This window comes from Papaver somniferum, chromosome 2, assembly GCF_003573695.1.
Source record: "Papaver somniferum cultivar HN1 chromosome 2, ASM357369v1, whole genome shotgun sequence".
Lineage (NCBI taxonomy): Eukaryota > Viridiplantae > Streptophyta > Magnoliopsida > Ranunculales > Papaveraceae > Papaver > Papaver somniferum.
Genome location: NC_039359.1, coordinates 79,630,419 through 79,652,293, shown reverse-complemented (window position 1 = coordinate 79,652,293; position 21,875 = coordinate 79,630,419). Strand labels below are relative to the sequence as shown.

The 21,875-nt window shown below is 36.3% G+C and overlaps 2 protein-coding genes and 1 long non-coding RNA gene across 3 annotated transcripts; all 3 read left to right on the top strand.

The window, feature by feature from the left end:
• The first annotated feature begins 1,797 nt into the window (after positions 1–1,797).
• Positions 1,798–8,933, top strand: LOC113348151 (protein phosphatase 2C 56-like). Its single transcript, XM_026591858.1, has 4 exons — positions 1,798–2,548; positions 6,019–6,318; positions 7,127–7,232; positions 8,192–8,933. The coding sequence occupies exons 1-4, from the start codon at positions 1,886–1,888 to the stop codon at positions 8,515–8,517; spliced, it is 1,395 nt and encodes a 464-aa protein (XP_026447643.1). The 5' UTR covers positions 1,798–1,885; the 3' UTR covers positions 8,518–8,933.
• Positions 8,934–12,853: 3,920 nt separating this feature from the next.
• LOC113353612 (histidine-containing phosphotransfer protein 4-like) lies at positions 12,854–14,357 on the top strand. Its single transcript, XM_026597153.1, has 5 exons — positions 12,854–13,062; positions 13,306–13,436; positions 13,546–13,614; positions 13,736–13,807; positions 13,919–14,357. Exons 1-5 carry the CDS (start codon positions 13,003–13,005, stop codon positions 14,037–14,039), a joined length of 453 nt encoding a protein of 150 aa, XP_026452938.1. The 5' UTR covers positions 12,854–13,002; the 3' UTR covers positions 14,040–14,357.
• Positions 14,358–15,939: 1,582 nt separating this feature from the next.
• Positions 15,940–20,988, top strand: LOC113348150. Its single transcript, XR_003359508.1, has 2 exons — positions 15,940–16,650; positions 20,573–20,988. It is a non-coding gene; the product is annotated as an uncharacterized LOC113348150 (long non-coding RNA).
• The last annotated feature ends 887 nt before the right edge of the window (positions 20,989–21,875 follow it).

Genomic DNA, 21,875 nt, shown 5'->3' with positions numbered 1-21,875 from the left:
TTATTTATCATTGATTCTTACAGATTTGTACTCTACCTGGAAGCAGTGCAGCAAATATGTACTCGAATTTGTAAGCATTCAGATATATAATCGTATTTGTAAGCAGTACGACAGATATGTACTCAAACAGATATGTACTCAAATTTGTAAGCAGTGTAACAAATATGTACTCGAATTTTTAAGCAGTATACCAGATATGTACTCAAATTTATAAGCAGTGTAGACACACACGTTTGGTAGTAATGGGCATTATGGACATTTCCATGTTTTAATTAATTTTGGACCTCCTGATAAAAAGAAATTCTGGTTGGACCCTACTATAAATAACTATATGGACCTAGGACCAAACAAGAAATTTTCCTATTGATATTGAGATAAGAGCAACAACCAATATGTTTAACACAACCTCATGTAATTTTTTTTTTGTTTTGTTTTGCGCATGGACCTATTATTTTGAAACCGATGTAGTATTAACATTCACATAGGTGTTGGAACTGAACTAGACTCCTATCTTGTTTCTGGGAAAACTTATTTTTTTCTTCTCTAATAAAATTTGTATTAAAAACTAGGGGTGAGCATAAAAACCGTAACCGCGGATTTGACCCGTATCCGTCCGCAAAATTGCGGATTTCACCCAGACCGCAAGATGTATGGGCCGGACACGGATGGAGTTCTCAAATCCGCACGCGGTGCGGTTGCGGTTGCGGTTGTCTTTTAAAAACCGCGGATTACCCGCACCGTTGTTTCCGAATATGTTATAAAGGTAGTTGTGTTAACAAATGAATGTTTAATGTGTGTGGGCGTAACTGGATACGAGGGGTCTTTCTTGAAGGTCTGTGAAGTCACGCTTTCGGTGCTTAAAACACACAGACAGACTAATGAGTTCTTGAAACTTTCATTCATGATCCTCATGTAGAGTGGACGAAATCTCACAAGTCTAGTGGAGTGAAATAGTCATTTCTTTCTCTCTAATTCATTTCTCAAGACTTCTCTGTATGTGCAAAAATGAGGAGCTTTCAGATTGAATAGGATGTGAAAATCGTAGAGTTAGTACACTCAGCGACCATGCCCGGGTCAGAGACAGACAACACACATCGTAGAGATTTATTTCCTAGTCCTGCAATCATGCTAATCTAGTTCCTCCGCACCGTTGCGGTTCTCAAAGCCCATTTATACTAAAGCTGTTAGTGGGCTTGGCCGAAATGGAACATTTTCTGCTCTAAAATTAGTGGGCTTGGCCTAACAAATCCGCGGTTAATCCGCAACCGGCCCGTACAATCCGCGGATCCGCGGATGTAAAATCCGCGGGTGATTGGGCCGGTCACGGTTTGATTTTTCAAATCCGCAACTTTGACGGTTTGGTTGCGGGTGACCCCTAATCCGCAACCGTCCGTCCGTTGCACACCCCTATTAAAAACAAAAGCTCGGACAACAACTTCAGACCCGCTAGATTTCCTCGACCTTGTTTCATAGACTTGGTTCGGACATGAGCTGGACAACAGAGCCGGTACACCCTAGCTAACTGTAGAAGATTGATGACAACAATAGGCCAACAACACAAATATAATTAAAGTCGTTTAGGTCAAAATAACAAAACAAAAAAAAAAAGAATTAAAAAATTACATTACGTGCTTAAATAACAACCGTTGAATTAATAGATATTCGTGTCAATCATCGAAACAGAAAACAAAGCAACGAGAATGCGTGTGTCATCTATTTTTCTGCATCCCTCACACGTGTCATCTCTCTGTTGTTTCTTCATTTTTCCTTTTTAATCCCAATCTTCACTCATCAAATCCTCTCCTCCTTTTTCTCTCTCCAATTTTTTTTTTCTTGGACCGTCTATTGTCTTAATCTCTCATTATAATTTTCTCTGATTGTTTTGATGGATCTATTAGAGGATGAAGATCTGGTTAAGCAGAAGCAACGAGAAGAAGGAGATAAAGGAAGTGTACTACCGGGATCTGTTATTAATCATAAAGAAGATGAAGAAGAATGTTATGATTCTGTTTCAATATCAACAGCAACAACAATAGAATCATCATTATCATCAAATTATTTCAGTACTGATCAAGAAATTAGTAGGAGTAGTAGTAATAGTACAACAACAAGTAGTAGTAGCAGTATTTCTAGTGAGATTCTTCTTCCTTTAGCTGATATAATGGCTGTTTCATTACCTTCTTCTTCATCATCAAATCTTAACCTAATTTCTTCTTCTCCTTCAACCACACCTACTACCTCGACGATTGAAAATCCGAATAATATTGTAGAAAATTCGAATAATAATGGTGGAGATGACGGTGGATTAACAGAAGCTGTAACGGTAAGAGGATGTGTTGGTAAGAAAAATAAATATGTTACTTGGGGTTTTTCTTCGATTATTGGAAGAAGAAAAGAAATGGAAGATGCGGTTTGTATAATACCTGGTTTTATCAGTAATCATACGTGTCGTGATATCGGAGGTTGTACAGCTCCGTCGTCAAGAGTTTCTTCTGAAATCCAACCCGTTCATTTCTTCGGTGTTTACGACGGTCATGGTGGATCTCAGGTACATATATTTTCTTTAACTCCAGAAACGGATTTTTTTTGAAATTAAATGTTTAACGGTAGTTGATAAGTTCAGAAAATGAATATATCGTGTCGTAGTCAGCAACAGTTGACTCGGGTAATCCTTGTTATACGTGTTTGTATGTTCCATAACAAGTTTCTTGTGTTTCGACCGTCCGATTGTCCGAATGGTCTTGGTTTTGACTTGTATATAATGAGTAGTTTGCCACGTTTAGATTTGTGAGTGGAGCACAGAGATGTTGATACCAGAAACCAAGTATACCTAACTTATAGTGGGTCCCACTTATTTACACGTTACGATAAACGCTGTAGGTGGGGCCATGTTTTAGTTGAGCTGGTAGGAGGACACGTTGCAAACATTGACTGGTGTGGTTCTTGTTGGGTACATGTAATAATTTTTGCTTTTAAGTGTTTCTTTTGTTTTTTAAACATGTGTCTATCTAAGATGATGTGTGGGACCCATTCATGAAAGTACAATGTTAATGGATTATGATTGCTGCTGACTTGAGTATCTAATGCTACAGTTGTAGCCAAAATGCACCCAAGTCTTGGTATGTGTCCATTCAGCTTAGATGCTTGGTGTGTGTAGCACCATTGATTTGAGTTTGGACGAATGAAAATTGAGAATTCCGTGTATGAGTTTCTCTATATTCAGTGAACTTGGCTGTTTGTAAAGGGTCTCACTGGATGTTCTTTCAAATGCTCTGGTGCATTTGCTTGAGTTTCGTAATCTATATTCAGAAAGTGCTTTTCTTTTTTGAAAAATACAACCGTGTTTTTTTATCTGTTTGACTAGCTAGCTATCAGTTTATAGATGCTGTTCTAACGTTGATGTTTGATTCAGGAGTGTATCTCTTGTAATTTAGAATTTTCCTTAAACCCAACCAGGGAAGGAGCTAGTGTAAGTTGTAGGATATGTTCCCAAGATCGAACTTTTTAACTATTGATGAATTACCTATAAACCCTCTTTGGGCTATCATGAATTGCCGTAATCACTATGTTTTATTAGTGTAGTGATACTGTGGTGGCAAAACTTATGGATTATCCTACAATAATACGTTGAAAAAGGCTATCCACTGTTTGTAATAGTTATCTGCCAAAGAGCTCATCTTTGATGCAAGCTGAGTTTTGCATTCCCTAGTTTGGACTTTGGTATGTCACACTAGCTATAGGAGTACTAAAGTAGTAAGAGACATGTACACCTCTCTTGCCATCACATGTTTACAGTAGTCTGTATACGAAATGCGAAGGTAATGTTTCTGGTATTACTATGGATTTTGTTCACACCAAAAAGGTATATAACCACTGGAACAGGAAAAATGATAGCGAAACTCCTAGGAATTGCTCATCAGCTGGGAAGTCATTTGTTTTTTGTTGTAAAATTTGGTAATGAAAGACAGAGTTCTGTACATGTGTTTGTATGTGAGTTCTATTACAGAGGAAGTTGCTGTATAATGAGTTGTTTTGTGGGAAGATTGTAAAAACAGGATAGCTTTAAATGTCAGACAGATCGAAGGGGATTCACAGTAACTTTAAATCTTTTGTTGGTTTGTCAATGTTTATCTATTTATGTACCTTAACTACCAGCTTTACAACTTATGAGGCAATCATCTATGGAATGAGATTTTAAACACGCGGGGTGTGAGGCCAGCAGGTATTGCATGCATATATTTTAAATATTCTATAGGTGCAGGATCCGCTAGCTTCGCATTCCGTGTGTTTGAGATCTCAGTCCTTAAATGGTCATCACATAAGCTGTGATTGAATATCAAGTTGACAGTTACGAGTAGAAAAATAGAAATTTGGGTATGTAATACTCACTAAGTTTACGATGAACTGAAACCTCTGCTTAGTTTAACTCGCAACCTTTGGCACCAACAAGGATTAAATGTTCTCTACCATAAATTGACTTGGTGAATGGGTTAGTCCTTAGAAGGTTGGGACTAATCGAGTAAGTTGAGAATAGTCCCACATTGACAGTCAGAGCCAAATAAATATACTTGGATTATAGTCCATGTGAGACTATTCTCAACATACTCGTTTAGGTCTGCAAGAGTTGTAATAATCTGTGTTATTTTCTTGTCAAGCGCCAGATATTTTAAAGTAGCCGTGTAGATTTATGAGTGTCCTTTATTGTCCTTTATTGTACTTTAAGCATTCACAGTAATTAGGCAATAATGCTGATTAACTAAGCACAAAGTCCCAACATATATATTTCTATTTCTGTTACTAGCCAGTAATCAAATAATATTAGTACATCATAGACATGATTACTTTTTTGAAGTACATATAACGTGAACGCCTATTGACGTCACAGTCCAGTTATACTGCTTTCGTAGCATAGTTGCTTAACCCGACTTCATTGAATGTCATATATACCTTTTTTCATTTTTTAACATACCTACTTAGGAAGTTTGCTTTTTGACTTTGAAATCTAGTAGCATAATTAGATCTACACATTGTGAACAGTTTGTTAAAGGTGTTTGGATAAGGAAAGCAGTAGTGCTTCTTCATGTCGTCGACGTTGAAGTTATTTTAGAAGTGAATAATATGATCATGTTGCTCAATCTTTCTTAATGGCTTATTGACTTTGAGAGAGATATTACTACCTGACCAACTAAGTATCTTAAGTGAATTGATTGCAGTTGTTTAACCGTCATAGTACCCAAACCAACTAAATGCCGTCAGTAAATTGATAGCTTCAGTAAATCGATGATTGTTTAACCATTTGATAACCAGAGTCATCCTTCTATAAATGATCACTATGAGTCAGACCTATCAACAGTTTTAACTTCTGAGGTATTATTTCTTCTACAAGAAGTTGAATCACTTCTTTATAGTACTTATTAGTCTCCGGAGATGTGCTTCCTTCCCACTGGCCATCGCCCCTATAAATTTGTTTTGCTATAATAGTGCTCATGTAATGCTGCTGTACAGACACTTCCCGGACCTACCTATAGTACTTCACGCCATTGTGCCTAACTTACTCACCTAGCCGTTAGCTTGTTGAAGTGTGAATTTGTCCCAGAAGCCCTCAGTGTTGTGTGGGAATAGTGTAGTTGCTTATTATCTTCATATATGTGTTATGAATCTGTTTCTTGTGTGGACTATGCTTGTAACCTGTGCTAGTTAAAGGGTATGAAAATTGTGCTTAAGGAAGACTATGCTTATGTAACCTGTGCTTGAGTCGAACCATACATCCCCAACAAAAGATCGTTCTATAAAGCATGCTCAAGCTTATTTGTCCTACCATCCTATGTTTGATTTTTTCCCCCGGCATTTAACTTCGGAAATAGTCTTCCAACTAGAATTGACCAGTGAGAGAGGAACTAAACTTTTGAATACCAGAATTCTTTTTATGGTTATCTAATGACAATTGTATTGTTTATAAATATAGTATTGCAAATGTATAGGCGAAAGTGGTCACACTATCTTACTGGTGTTGTGTAGGTAGCTAAGTTTTGCGCTGAACGGATCCATGACACTACCGCAGAGGAATGGGAGAGGGGAGGAACGGATGTAGATACAGATGTAGATGGATGGCATACAAGGTGGGAAACAGCATTCAGTAGGGGATTCGAGCGGGCTGACAACGAGGTTGCTGAGGAGTCGGTAGCTCCAGAAATTGTTGGCTCAACCGCTGTGGTTGTTGCCTTATCAGGTTGTCAGATCATTACTTCCAATTGTGGTGACTCAAGGGCAGTGCTTTGTCGAGGGACTCAAACGATCCCTTTATCTATTGATCACAAGGTTGATTTTCTCTCTCCAGGTTTATTGATATATTAGTACTCAGCATAGCTATAGTTAGCCACTTGACCAACATGATTATATAGAAGCATTAAAAAAGACATGTAGGATGAGTTGATCAATTCTACGCCAAAGCATCTGAACTTAACATGGTTACTCAAATTACATGAAAATGATTACAAGGGGTGGCAATAATGGTGAAACCTCTTAATGGATCTCAGCATTTCTTTTAATTTCCTTTGTTCATTTGTTTTTGAGTATGCATTTTGTTGGGTAATCTTTTACTCTAGTAGTTTATATTAGAGTGTAGCCTGGTGGTTTCTATTTAGGAATCGTTTGACACCGATGCAATTTGAATTATCTTAAGAAGACGTGTAATTCCTTGGGCAGCGGATTTTTAGCCAAATTTTAGAGTTTTATCTCAAATAACTTTGCTGGTGTATCTACCAGTTGATTATCTCAAAATATTACCAGTTATAGAAGTGCACTTGAGCATGTGAAATTTCAAATCCAGCAGTTAACAGAATGCTTCTTATTAGTGCCTACACGCAGAAGATACGAGGACTGCAATTCCAAAACTATTATATCTGGAGGGCAGCAAATGTTTTAAAATAGAAAGATACAACAGCAACAACAACCAAGCCTTTAGTCCTGAAACCCATGTCGAATTTACCTTGAAACAGATAGATAGTATCTATGTATATACATAGAGAGAGAGAGAGTCTTCGTAAAGTTTCCCATGCTTACATTCATTGAAAGTGATTTGGTAAAATTTTTTTCAGGACATCTTTTGTGGTTGTTGTTTTTACAGCCTGATAGAGAAGACGAGCTTGCGAGGATTGAAGGTGCAGGAGGGAGAGTCATAAGTTGGAATGGTGCTAGGGTATTTGGTGTTCTTGCGATGTCTAGATCCATTGGTACTTTCACTATCTAGTTTTCATTTGCTTATCCATCTTCGGAACATCGATCCCTTTTAGTTCTGTTCATAAAAGCTTCTCTGTTTATAGTACTTCCATCAGTTTTTTCTGTCTTCCAAATTCTAACAAAACTGCAAGTGTCAGCTGCATCCATTTAGTTATTTTCCACCATATTTTAGGTCGGGTTAAGCTGTTTAATAGTCATTCAATTAGGTTATGGCCTGCCTAAAGTACTCATTCCTGTCCTATCTTCAGTTTCCCACATAAGGTCCATCAAATTCCACCAGGTCAACCTATCTGGTTCCATTGTTAATCGTAGTTATAATGGTTCTGATAGGCAAATACCGACCGGATGTATGTGTCACGTAGTAGGAAAATAATGCCACGTTCTATAGAAAAATACAATGTTTAAGGTTCAGGAGATTCCTCTTTTGTTCAGGCAATGTTGTTGTCTTGCTTCAGGAAAAATGACCCAATAGGGCCAGTACATTAAACACAGTGTTTTCAAAGAGCCATGAATTGTTTTGCGCCTGAAGTTACTTTCACGGCGAGAAGCATACAGGTCGACTGTTTAATGACTATTAACATGCTCATGCATGGTTTCAAGCCACTTCTTCATGCCTTGATTACCTGAACAAGTCCAACTAACACTCTTTTGACTCCCAATCGTCACATTTATTTGTTCACGTATATGTAAAGTTTGACTCGACAGACATATTGCAAACCAAATAACAGATAATTGTTACAAGGAAAACTCTTGAATGCCTTTGTCCTGATATTATTTCAACACTAACGATGAGTTTCGTCAGCTCAATGAGATTGCTCCTGATATTATTTCAACACTAAAGATGAGTTTCGACAGCTCTTTTTTTTTTCCTTTCGATATTAGAGTTTCGTTAGCTAAATGATAATTATTGCAGACTAAATCTGCTGTGGTGTTCTTCTATTTAATCTTTCAGGAGATAGGTATATGAGGCCATGGATTATTCCTGTGCCCGAAGTTACTTTCACGACAAGAAGTGAAGAAGATGAGTGTTTAATTATTGCAAGTGATGGGCTCTGGGATGTGATATCTAATGATGAGGCGGGCGAGGTGGCTCGAAATCTGTTAAGACGGCGACGAAGGTCAACCATTTCAGATATAGCATCACATTCTGCAGCACAAGCGGTGGCTGACCATCTTACTGACTTGGCCTCCAGGAAGAACAGTTCAGATAACATCTCTGTCATAGTTGTTGACCTAAAATCTAAAAGACGCCGTGTACAAAGACACTCAGCAGTATAGTGGCCAACCTCTATCTTATACTATAAATTTTTAACCATATCTTTAAAAACCAGATTATGAAACTTGCAAAATGGATATCGAATTTGCAAAATCATCCCAGGGTCTAGGATCATAATTCTTTCTTTCTTTCTGTTTGTAAAACACTAGGAGGCAAAAACATTTCAAAGTAGCTAAGGTAGAAATAATTTATCTGAAGTTGTATATTGTGTTCATTTTTGGCCTGTTGCTTACTTTGGTATTTCGGGTTGTTTGTCTAGTCAGTACTTTCAGAGTTTTTGGGATCATTGTATGGAGAGCCAGGGTCAGTTTTCTGATTTCTGAGCTTGTATTAGCCAGATCAGAGTGTAAATATACATCTATCTTACGTCAAGTTTGACAATGTGTAATGGAGTGAGAATCACTTCCTCTTATAATCACCTTGCTACTAGTATTTGTTTTCGCAGTACTCAGTTACTGTTCTTCGATGCTCATTGTTTCTCTAGGCAATAACTCATGCGCCATGATTCCAAAATTTAGCTTTTGCACCCAATTCAATATCTTAAGTCTAAAGGCTCTAAACTAGTTTCCATTGGACCACAATTTTTTTGAGTGTAGGAGGAAATGGCATAGTGTCTTTCATAGCTCTCTGCCTGGCTCACTCTAGGAAATTTGGGAATGGTAATCCTAGTCAGATCATCAGGATAAGAAAGATAAGAATTTCCAGTGGAAAGATGGAGAAAGGAATTGATGAAAGCTGTCAAATACTATAGCAATGGGATGCTTTGATGCAATAATGTCTACAGACTACAAAATACGATGGGCAGATGTGTGGTTTTAATGGTGATTGGTGATGAATAAAGAATTGATGCCGCAATTGTGAGAGATAGCAACCTTAAAATTAAAGCAAACTTTTGGATGATCCCTTTAGTCCCCCCCAGGTATGTGAATCATCAACAGACGCTTCAATCTCTGCTGCAAATTCCTGATAAATGCAAGAAAGGAAAAATGGTTTTTGTTATAAATAGTAAGGATAGTAATAATTGTAGAGAATCATCTTCTGATAGGTGTATACATCAAAGCTGTCTAGCTTGCTGCCTCAATCAAGTTCTCTTTTCCCATGATCTGTACCTTTTGTTAATACTCTTAATTGATATGGTTATTCTTCTCATAATAAGTTTTATGGGCAAGAGCAACTGGGAACCAGTAACTGGTGCACTGAATTCAACCCCAACAACATTATCATTCTGCTCGATATGCAGAATATTACTTCATAGAAACTATAGTTATCGTGTACAACACCCAACAATATTTCAAAAAAATATCAGCATAGATATGTTGCAGCGTGAGCTTTAAAGTTGCAAGAAATTATAGCTATATGAGTAAGCTAAATAATTCAGGTGTTGAATCATGTCCAAGCATTGTCCAGAGGGGGGATACTTACACACCACGACAACGGGAGAAAGAGTGAAAGAATATGGGTATAATAATAATGAGCTGAGTGACACTGAATACATAAAATCATACATATTCTGATCCCTCTCCACCCACCCTCTTCACAGCTTTTGTTACTTCTTTTAACAAAGGAGCGGATGTGACCACTCGGGCATTAATTTCTATACTCTGAGAGTAACCAAAACCATAGTAACTTCTTTATCTGTCTTTGTTCTATACTCTGTGTTGTCTACTCTTATGGGTGGAAATGGAATAAAGGGAGAATGAATCTCTCTAGCTCAACAGACCTTTATTTTTCTTTTTCATATCTCTGTTGTCCAAGAGAAAGAAAGACATGACAAGAACTAACATAATTGGCTAACTATTCTCACTTAAAATCATCGGATACTTTTAATTTTACTTGGATTTGATGGAGTGGGTTTGTGTTGTTCTTTTTTTATATATTCTCCACTCAATGCACTCCCATCCAACAAAAACACAAAAATTATTTACTACACTGCATATAACAGAAATAGAACTCCCACAAATTTGTTGAAAGAAAAGGATAAATGTACCGTAATTTAAAGAACAAAACAAGAAAAAGAGTTATCACCTTTGTTGTTCTTTTATTTTGGTATCCACGAGCCAACTACATATGGAACAATACGATATTTTGTTTATGGTAAAAGTAAAATTCTATGTGCAAAATATCTTTACGCTAAAAAGTAACCAGCATCGAACCCATATTTGGTTAGCTAAACAAATGCCATGGATGTCATATCTCATATATCTTTTCAATAGTATAATTGGCATAATAACTGTTAATCATTGCATAATATATTCGATACCAGCCGGAAGAGACAGGGAGAGAGAAACGAGCCTGGTAGTGGTCGCTTGTCAATTCATGTCCGGTATAGCTTGATGTTAAGGATAAGAGTAAACACTATGCCGAGGGATAAAATATACTGTATGGCCAATATTTTATCCACCATTCCATCGTTAGTTGCATTTAGCTGGGATAGTCTTTTCATTTGGAAGCCACCATGACTGATTCTCTGTATTGCTAGTTTCTTGGTGTCGAGTCTGTTAGCTTTGCTTAGTTCTCTGTAGTATACGTATGTTGTGCACTTCTTTTTCACAACTCCTCAATTATAGAGATGTGACCATAGACTTGATCTAACACTTTCAGAAAATTATTTTCTTATTGAATAAAAAGCAAAATAAATGATTGCCGGCTATTGGCACGAAGATGTCTAATATGCTGGAGGGCGGTCTATATAATAGAGTGAGGCGGTCGACAGACCGTCCGAGGCCGTAAACTGGACGGGTTTATACTGCAATATAGAATTATGCATGGTACTATTATACTTTCAAAGTTTTGTTATTGACACGGAAAAAAGTAGTTGCCGATTCGCCCGAGCATTTGGAAGTCTCATCACATATTCAATTGTTATAGAAATCAAGTTTTAATTAATTATTTTTGTTTAAGAGAAGAAAGCTCATGACATCCTCCTACTTCCTACGAAGTTATTTTAAGATTCAGGAACTGAGAAAAACTCTCAAACTGGAGCCGGATGTGTGCTGAACGCCGTTTAGCACGTGCCCTTTGCAGTGGGAGGTGGGACTGAAAGAACAAAAGAAAAGCAAACTTGATCAAGTATTCTGTTGGTCACTCCTTGGGACCATGGCTATAAAGCAAAAAGACACCGTTTTTCTTTTCTTCTTTTTGGATTCTCCTTACTCGTTTTGCGTGAATCTACAAAAAAGAAGCTTAGCTTGAGAATACACACATGCATGGACGTTATTCTTTTTCACTTTTCGGCAAAGATAATTGAAAGAGGCTCTGATCATGGTATATAGACACGTATCATGACCGGATGCGTGTTCCAGTAATGATTTACTTTCCAGAATTGTCGGAATTGCAAGTCTAAACTATTGGTTTAGGCAATCGCCGGTGCCGCTGGGTAGTTGAGCTGGCAATATACATATTTCATCTACAGTACTATGCCAAATGAATCGGCACATTTGACACAGTGTAAATCGGCAACACGGCACATATAGGCATCACATGAGTTCGTACGTACGGCACACAAGTTTGATTAATTAATTTATATTAGAACAAATCATTCTAGGCAAACTTTTGATAATACAATTTATTATTGTAGTTTGTTTATATTAACGGTGAGATTCCTGAGAAGCTTTATTGGGTGATGGTATGATAAAACACGAAGAATTCTAGTTCATTTAAGTATGGAGCAATTTGATGAGGAGTTTAGAATATATCAACAAAGAACTAGAATCTCACTATGCATGTTGTTTACTTTAAATTATTAAAATGTGTAGAGACTAGTATGGACGACATACGTATGGATTACTACTCAACAGCCGATATGCCTCAATCAGCAGGCCAATTATAGGTTTAATTATGCCTTCTGATGACCGATTGCAGATCAATAATCTTTTTTTTTTTTTTGATTGATAAAGAATTGGTGCTGATGATTGACCAGTTTCGAACTCAGATCACTGGTATCAATACCATTACCAATTGACTTTACCATTGTACTACAATGACATCGGCCAACATTCTTAAAAGTTTCTATCCATCAAGCCAATTATGCAATTACTTTCGATCTCTATATATATATGCTCGCAAAATTTGGTTTCTGCATAGTACGTGTTGAACTATGCGCAACGCACGCAACTACCATAAAAAAAATTCGACTACACTACGTAGTGTGTACATATTGTTTGCATACATACAGAGCATATTTGTTGGAAGAATATCTGTATACACAACTAGAGAAATATTTGAAGGACATTATAATTGAACTAGAATAAAGTCTGCATGTACTGATTAGTGATAGCAATAGTATCCAACGTATGTTCCCTTTCACCATTCTCTATATATACTCTTCTTTGAGCTTCAGTTTTTCACATCATCACTTCTGTATCATATTAACTCTCTCAAGCATTCAGTCTTTGATATAGCTTCTACTAGCTACTAGAAGTACATTTCTAGGTTATATTGAGGCTGCAGTCTCTTTGAAAAGTTCTCTATAGTTTGTTCAACTAAAAATGGGAAGCAGACAATTGCATAGCCAGATTTCTTGCATGAGAGAAAATCTCTTCAAGCAGGTTTGTGTCTTTCTTAAGCTTAATTCTATCTAATTCAATATAGTATGATCAGATGTCAATGATAAAGCACGCATTATGGTTCTATAACTTTAAAATGAATTAGGAATACTTCTAGTGATCAATAAGCTAGGAATGGGTGACCAACTATGAACTAATATATGCAAGAATGTACGCTTAATATATGAAAACGCATTCATGAATGCATCATGTGTAATGATATAAGAATCTACTTTTAAATTATAGGGATTCCTCGACGAGCAATTCATGCAGCTAGAGGAATTGCAAGATGACGCAAATCCTAATTTTGTCGAAGAAGTCGTGACTTTGTTCTTCAAGGATTCAGCTAGACTGATTCTTAATATTGAACAAGCTCTGTAAGTCATTCTTAACTTACAAAATAAGTTGCTTCATTTTCTTTGGATTCCAATCTTAATTACTTTTTACATGTTACTAATATCCGATCCTTTTTTTCCCCCATAATAGAAATAACAACCCCCAAGATTTCAATAAGTTGGATAATTTCATGCACCAGTTCAAGGGTAGTAGTTCAAGGTATGCAAACAATAATTATAATTACAAGTAGTTAACTTATTTAGCTACTCTATTTTACTACAATCCTGTGATGAACATAAGCCGATAAGCGAATGAATAAACATGAATTAGTAAATTGCAGCATTGGAGCTAAAAAAGTAAAGAATGAATGCACACAGTTCAAGGAATATTGCAGGATAGGAAATGGAGAAGGGTAATTTCTCGTGCTTACTTTGATCACTTCACCATTCAGCTAGCTGCAAATATTTTTTAAATTTCAATATTTCTTACAAAATTTCAAAACTAAATTTTCTTTATGATACAGATGCATAAGGACATTTCAACAAGTGAAGAAAGAACATGCAGCATTAAGGAAAAAACTTGAGAGTTATTTCCAGTTGGTTAGACAAGCCGGCCCCATGCAGTCGGCAAGTCTCCCCAGATAAGAAACTCACAACGAGGATTTGCAGAAGAAGAAAGAAGTCGCAACTTGGCGCTGCGCGAAGCATATCAATGTAATAAGACATTTTTTATCTTGAAGAAGAATGCCGATTAACGAAAGGGTCTATCATTCGTTTCCTATGCTTTCTAGGCGCTTAAGTAAAAGTTTATGTAACACATTAGGGCCTGTTTTCAGTAGCTCATCGATTATATATTATGAAAAATTTTGGTAACAACAAAGCATTATGGTTACGACAAAGTCCCTGCCCATCAAAGTACATGCTGTTGTCTCCCTTTCCAATTGATAAAAACCCTTTTTGTTCCTTTAACTAAAAGAGTAAAGTGATGAATGTTTTAAATTCTGTTTTGGGAGATGCAGTTTTACCCAAAAACATATAGTACACATTTATGTTTATCGTACATGACAAATAGTTGACCTTCAGGAGAGTTATATCTCCTATTAGCCTGTTTTGGTGCGCGCATGCTCGGATGCTTTTCGTGGATCCTTCATCCCATTATAAATATTGAACCGTATTCAGTTTCCAAGGATTCAAGTATTCAACATTTCCATTCTAGTACACATGGTTTTTTTATATTGTTTATTTTTTGACGGTTAATAAAAAATGATAAATATTGATAGCCGTAAAAGCTTAGCGCAATATGTTAGGTCGTAAACATGCAAGCACATGCCTAGTTCCCCGAACTCATGCTTGTGCTCACAGAACTTGAAACCCAAATTTCCCTTTTTTGATGGTTTCCGCAGGTGGGTGTTTTTTTATTTTTCAGATCAATAACTCAAGCTTCAAAGCAATTGAAACAGCTAGCCTAGATACAATATTGTACTCAGCCTACACTTAAAAAAAGTTCCAACTAGCCTTTTTGGTTTAGTTTGACCTCATAGAGATATACACTGCGTCATTACTATTAATATACTCCTAGTAGTACAACCCTAACATCATATCCAAATCTTCCAATCAATTCCTATGGCTGCTTCATCTTCTTCATCGACAACGCAATCCCCATTTTTCTTTACTGAACATCGTGGTTTACTTATCTTCTTCTTATTTCTATCACTCTCTAATGCTCAACCTTCTTCATCATCTCGACCACATGCACTCGTGCTTCCTATTTACAAAGATCCAGCAACTCTCCAATATGTGATCCAAATTAACCAAAGAACACCTCAACTAGCTGTAAAGCTTGTTGTTGATTTAGGTGGTAAATTCACCTGGGTCCATTGCAACCAAAGCTATATATCATCAACATACCGACCAGTTTTTTGTGACTCGCCCCAATGCTCACTAGCCAGCAAATGCAGCAAATGTGTAGTGTGTGCCGCCGACACTGCACCTCGTGAGTCATGGTGTCCAGGGGCGGAACTACAGCCAGACAAGGGCTGGCTTAAGCCACCCCTGAGAGCCCAAAACACCTTGTTTTCCACTACCTATTTTAGTTGGGCTGTTAAAATTAAGCCCACGTACTAGGTTTAAGCCACCCCTAAAAGCCCAAAGCTACCCCTAGGTTATATTTCCAGTTCCGCCACTGATGGTGTCATAACGAAGCATGCAGTATCTACACAACTAACCCGATTACTGGATCAACCAGTAACGGGGAGCTGTCTTCAGACGCTGTGACTCTACAATCGACCAATGGGTCAATCACGATCTCAGATGTTACGGTTCGTCAATTCGCATTCGGTTGCGAAACAACTACTAATGTCTTAGAAGGCCTTGCTCTGGGTGCCGAAGGTATGGTTGGGCTTGGACGTTCAAGACTTTCCTTGGCTTCACAGTTTTCAGCTGCATTTCGATTCCCTCGGAAATTTGCAATGTGTTTATCAGCCGGCCGTGGTGTGATATTCTTCGGCGATGGACCTTACATGATGCAACCAGGATTCGACTATGGGCCTTTCATTGGGGATTTTGTTACAGGAATCGACATCTCGACACCTCTCTCTTACACACCACTTTTCACTAACCCGATAAGCACGACTGGCTATTCTGCTGCAGGTGAATTTTCCACTGATTATTTTATAGCTGTAAAAGGGATCGAGGTAGAGGGCGAAAGAGTCGTGATAAATGAAGCATTACTATCCATTAACAAGAAAAATGGGATTGGAGGAACAAAAATCAGCACTCTAGTTCCTTACACTACCATGGAGACATCTATATTCAAGGCCTTTACTAGTCTATATATTAAAAAGTCTAAAGAAGTGAATATGGCCACGGTTCCTCCAGTGGCGCCTTTTAATGTCTGTTTTAATTCATCGACGTTGATAAAGATTAATCCGAGAATAGGAGTTCTTGTGCCAAGAATCGATCTGGTCTTGCCGAACAATACAAGTTTTGGGTTCTTTGGACCGAGAAATACTGTGATACGTATTAATGATGAAGTTACTTGTTTGGGATTTGTTGATGGAGGTTTAAATCCGAGGACTTCGATTGTTATTGGTGGGCTTCAGTTGGAAGAAAATCTTTTACAGTTCGATATTCCAAGATCAAGATTAGGATTTAGTTCAACACTGTTGTTTAGGCCAACTAGTTGTTCCTACTTCAAATCTCAATTTTAAGGCCGATTCAACTATTAAGCTATGGGAATCCTGTAAATCTCCCTCAGGTTTATATCTTCAACCCTAATTTTACAATTAGAGTAAAGCTCAAGTTTAATTTAGATAACTCTCTTCAATTGTTTAGTATTTGTTTTGATTGAAGCTCGTTCTGATTTAACTGATAAATTAGTCGAATTTATCATTAATTCTCAAGGTGATAATCGGCATCTGTTCACCATCTATATTGTGAACAGTAACAAAATGAAGGTGCTGTCCTGGAATGTCCAAGGTTTTGGCAACAAGTACACTATATTTCATCTCAGTGATTTAGTTAATTCTAATGATCCTGATTTGATTTTCCTAGCTGAGACTAAAAATAAAGAAAAGAAAATGATTAAGTATACTCAAAAATTAGGCTATAGGAACTACTACTTTGTTAATCCTTTAGGAGTTGCTGGTGGCCTTTTTCTCTTGTGGAAGGATGGAATTACTTTAGATATTATAGATGCAACTAGCAATTTTATTGTCTGTTATATGCAGGTAGATGCTAGGAGTGATAAATCTTTAGTCATCCTTATGTATGGTGCCTTGAATGATGGGGATATTACTGAATATTGGGTTTTTCTTTATAGGCTAGCAAATTTTTATCACTGTCCTTGGATCATTGTTAGAGATATTAATTTTATAACTCATAAAGATGATAAGCTTGGAGGTAATATCCCTAGTCAAGCTAATTTAGATTTTGTGAATGATGATTTGGACAATCTCAATCCTAGTGATGTCCCTTTCATAGGTAATCCTTATACTTGGTCCAATAAGAGGAGTAATTTTAATTTGATTCTTGAAAGACTGGATAGGGCTCTCTGTAATGGTAGTTGGCTGCATTCTTTTCCCAATTGTGTTGTTTATCACCTAATTCCTCATGCTAGTGATCATTGCCCTATTTTGCTGGTGTGTGATAAGAAAAATAATGGCACTAGTAAACCTTATAGGTTTAACAAATGTTGGATGTCAGATAATACTTGTGCTCAACTTATCAAAAATAATTGGAACTCTCATGAAAATGGTTCTTATGCCTTTAAGCTTACTAGATCTCTTAAAAATGTCAAGCATGTTCTAAGTGACTGGAATCATAACAAATTTGGTATCTTCCAAACTCAAATTAGAGATGTTCAGTTTGAAATAAGCAACTTGACACAATCTAGTACAAATAGGGAGAATAGTAGTAGGCTTAAAGAGCTTGAAGCTAAATTGGATTATTGGTACCAAGTCAAACATGATTACTACCTGCAAAGAGCTAAGGAAAATGTTATCAAATTTGATGATAGGAACACTAAATGCTTGCATGATAAGGTTAAATATAGGAAAAGAAGAACTCAGATTGACTCTCTACAATCTAATAATGGTATTTGAATTACTGATAGGAAGTGCATTGCTAATGAAGTTAGGACACATTTTTCTAATATTAGCAGTACTACTAATCCCCCAGATTGTGATGCTTTTCTTTGTGATATCTTTCCCTGTATTACTCAAGATGATAATGACATGCTTATTAAAATTCCAACTAGTGATGAGGTTAGAGATATTTTGTTTCAAATGCATCCTTGGAAAACTCCTGGACCAGATGGGTACCCCCTGGTTTTTATTAAAAAATGTGATCTGTTGTGGGTGAGGACACTGTTAAGAAGGTGCAAGCCTTTTTCCATTCTAAACATCTGCTAAAACAGCTCAATCATAGTTTCATTAGTCTAATTCCTAAAACTAATACCCTTAAGCTTCCACGGGATTTTAGGCCGATTAGTTTAAGCAATGTAGCTTATAAACTTATCAGTAAGTTACTAGCTAGTAGACTTAAGAAAGTGATGGATAAATTTATAAGTCCCTACCAAGCTGCATTTCTCACTTCTAGGTAAATAACTGACAATATAGTTATTGCTCATGAGTTAGTGCATACTATGAGGAAATGTAAAGCTACTAAAGGTCGTATGGATGTTAAATTAGATATGTCAAAAGCTTTTGACAGAATTGAGTGAAAATTTTTGATTGTTATTCTTAAAAAACTTGGCTTTCATGATGACTGGTGTACTATGATTATGGAATGTATTTCTACTGTGTCTGCTTCTGTTCTTCTTAATGGTTCTATAGGTGAGGTTTTCTACCCTACAAGGGGTCTCAGACAGGGATACCCCTTGTCCCTCTATCTTTTTTATCATAGTTATGGACTGTCTGTCTAGATTACTTTTTAAAGCTGAGAATGATAATTTGATTCAGGGTATAAAGGTTACTAAATATAGTCCCTTTATAAGTCACTTATTTTTTTTGCAGATGATTGTCTCATCTTTGCAAAAGAAACCATTCAAGGTGCCAAGCATTTGGACAATATTATAAGGAGTTTCAGTAAGTTCAGTGGACAATCCATTAATTATGAAAAATCAGGTATGGCTTTCTCTTCTAGGATGGATGGCTGTATTAAAAGACAAATAAGTAGTATTATTAACATCAAAACCCTTGGTCTCAAGGATAAATACCTAGGAGTCCCCATTCTTATCCAAAAAAATAAAATGGAAACTTTTTGACACCTACCTGATAAGTTTAAGGATAGACTAGCCACTTGGAAGGGTAAGAACATGAATCAACCAACTAGAATTGTTATGGTTCAATCTGTGCTAGGTACTTTAGCTTCTCATCAATTAGTTGTTTTTCCCATGCCCAAGAAACTCACATATAAGTTAGATAGAATCCAAAGGAACTTTTGGTGGAACAAAAATCATGAGGGTAAAGGTTTTTTTCCTAAAAAGTGGGATGTTGTAGCTAAACCAAAAGCTTTAGGGGGTCTTAACATCAAGAAGACTGCTGATTTAAACAATGCTCTTCTTACTAAACTAGCATGGAGAATGCTTACTGAAAAAGATGCTGAATGGGTAAAAATTTTGAGCTCCAAATATTACCCAAATAACAATCCTCTCCATGCTGGTAATGCTGAAGGTAGCTGGGTTTGGAAGGGTATTTGTAGAGGCCTTGAAATTATTAAAAAGAATTACTGCTGCGAGGTTGGTAATGGAAAGAATATTTCCAAATGGAAGGACATTTGGGTTCCAACTATTTCAGGTACTCTCCCCTCTAGGTTTATGTCTAGTAATATAGTGACTGTGGATCAATTAATGATACCTAATAGTAGCAAATGGAACACTGATTTGTTGAAACTTCTTTTTGACAATAATATTGTTACTGAGATATGCAAAATCAGGATACCTCTAAGTGGGGAAGATAAATTGATTTGTAAACCAGCAGAAAATGGAATTTTCTCTGCGAAAACTTCTTATAGGGTTATTGATGATACTATCAATACTAACTCTTCTTCAGATGCTCCTCCCAATTTTTTTCCTTAGAAGATGTTTTGGAAACTGAACATTCCTCAAAGGATTCTACATTTTCTTTGAAAATGTGTGCATAAGTGTTTGCCAGTTAGGGAAAGAATTACTAGGCATATGCATTCTGTTGATAATATGTGTCCTCTCTGCCACATGAAAGTTGAATCTATGAACCATTTGTTCTTAGATTGTCTCGTGACAAAGAAAGTTTGTGAGGGTAAGGATATTACTAATCTCAACACCCTTGTAGGTCAGGGAATGATTGATTGGATAAGTAGTTGGTTTACAAATAATAATGGTAATAATATTTCTACTGTTCAAAACAATCCGGTTTGCTTTGTTCATGTGCTATGGCATATTTGGAAAATGAGGTGTGATGTTGTATTTGATAATCTCCAGTTTCAGATAAATGATACAGTCCAACAAATCAAGAAATCTATTCTTGAGTGGAATGAGCACTTGGTTAAGGAGAAAGCTCAAAAAAATCAAGTTCACAGTGACAAAAGAGCAATTCAGTGGACTGTTCCAGCTGAAGGATTTACTAAAATTAATTTTGATGCTTCTTTCTGCAAGGAAAGTAAATGTATGGGTTCTGGACTAATTATGATTAATGATGCAGGTATCTTCAAAGGGGCTTGGTGCATCCCAGCAGTAGCAGAAGATGCAGAGCAGGCAGAAGCATTGGCTCTACTTGAAGCAATTCAAATAGCAAAAAGAGCTGGACTGACTAAGGTTCATCTGGAAGGAGATTGTGTCAATGTAATCAATGCACTGACTGGAAGTTTAGGATCAATTAGATGGAAAAATAATACAATAATCAGAGATTGTAATGAATTATTAAAAGTTTTCAATAATTGGGTGATTAGGTATGTACCAAGAGGAACAAATTGTGTTGCAGATTTGTTAGCAAAAGATGCAATTAGTATGGCATCTAGCTCTTGTTGGTCCAATGAAGCTCCTATGTGGCTTGACTCTCTTATTAAAGAGAAACTATGTGTTCAAGAAATTTAATTTTAATGAAATTCATCTTTCCTATTTTTTTTAAAAAAAAAAACCATTAAGATTTATTTGAAATTTCCATCTTGGCTGAGTTTTTGGGGAAATTCAAGCAATTCGAATTGTTAGAATTATAATTCAAATATAAGATTTGGTTAGATTATGTTTTGAGTTAGTTTTAATTATTTGAATTTGAATTTGGTTAAGTGTCCTAGTCTTTAGGAGTTTATTCACTTTTTTTAATTAATCCGTTTACTTTGTTTCATTTGGTTCCAAAAGATTAGGAGTTGAATATTACAGTTAGTTTTAATTATTTGAATTTGAATTCGAATTTGGTAAAGTGTCTTAGTCTTATGGAGTTTATTCACGTTTTTTTATTAGTCTGTGTAATTTGTTTCATTTGGTTCCAAAAGATTAGGAGTTCGATATTACAGTTAGTTTTAATTATTTGAATTTGAATTTGGTTAAATGTCCTAGTCTTTAGGAGTTTATTCACGTTTTTTTTATTAATCTGTTTAATCTGTTTCATTTGGTTCCAAAAGATTAGGAGTTGGATATTACAGTTAGTTTAAGAGTTACATTTGAATTTTAGGGTTTTAAATCATGTAAGCCTATAAAAGGCCGGTTCCTATAAGTGAAATAATATGGAGAATATTTAAGAGTTTTATTTTCACAAGTTTCCTTTATTTCATAAGATACGCAAAAGCTTTGCCATTCATACAAGAGGGTTTGGATGACTCAATTTTTCCAAATATTTCTAACTGCAGAACAACAAAAGAAGCCTGGACTGTGTTCCAAGGAAAATGTGAAGGTACTAATAAGGTGATTACCGTGAAACTGCAAACTCTTCGTCGTGAGTTTGAAACTTTTACCATGGGAAACAATGAATCAGTGCAGAATTTTTTCGACAAAGTCACAAAAAAGGT

What these genes read in the sequence shown, in the direction of transcription:
- LOC113348151 (XM_026591858.1), top strand. Translation starts at nt 1,886, where the DNA reads ATGGATCTATTAGAGGATGAAGATCTGGTTAAGCAGAAGCAACGAGAA. An exon ending in ACGGTCATGGTGGATCTCAG is followed by an intron (nt 2,549 to 6,018) that starts GTACATATATTT and finishes GGTGTTGTGTAG; the next exon opens with GTAGCTAAGTTTTGCGCTGA. An exon ending in TGCGATGTCTAGATCCATTG is followed by an intron (nt 7,233 to 8,191) that starts GTACTTTCACTA and finishes TTAATCTTTCAG; the next exon opens with GAGATAGGTATATGAGGCCA.
- LOC113353612 (XM_026597153.1), top strand. Translation starts at nt 13,003, where the DNA reads ATGGGAAGCAGACAATTGCATAGCCAGATTTCTTGCATGAGAGAAAAT. An exon ending in CTTAATATTGAACAAGCTCT is followed by an intron (nt 13,437 to 13,545) that starts GTAAGTCATTCT and finishes CCCCCATAATAG; the next exon opens with AAATAACAACCCCCAAGATT. An exon ending in TTCAAGGGTAGTAGTTCAAG is followed by an intron (nt 13,615 to 13,735) that starts GTATGCAAACAA and finishes AGTAAATTGCAG; the next exon opens with CATTGGAGCTAAAAAAGTAA.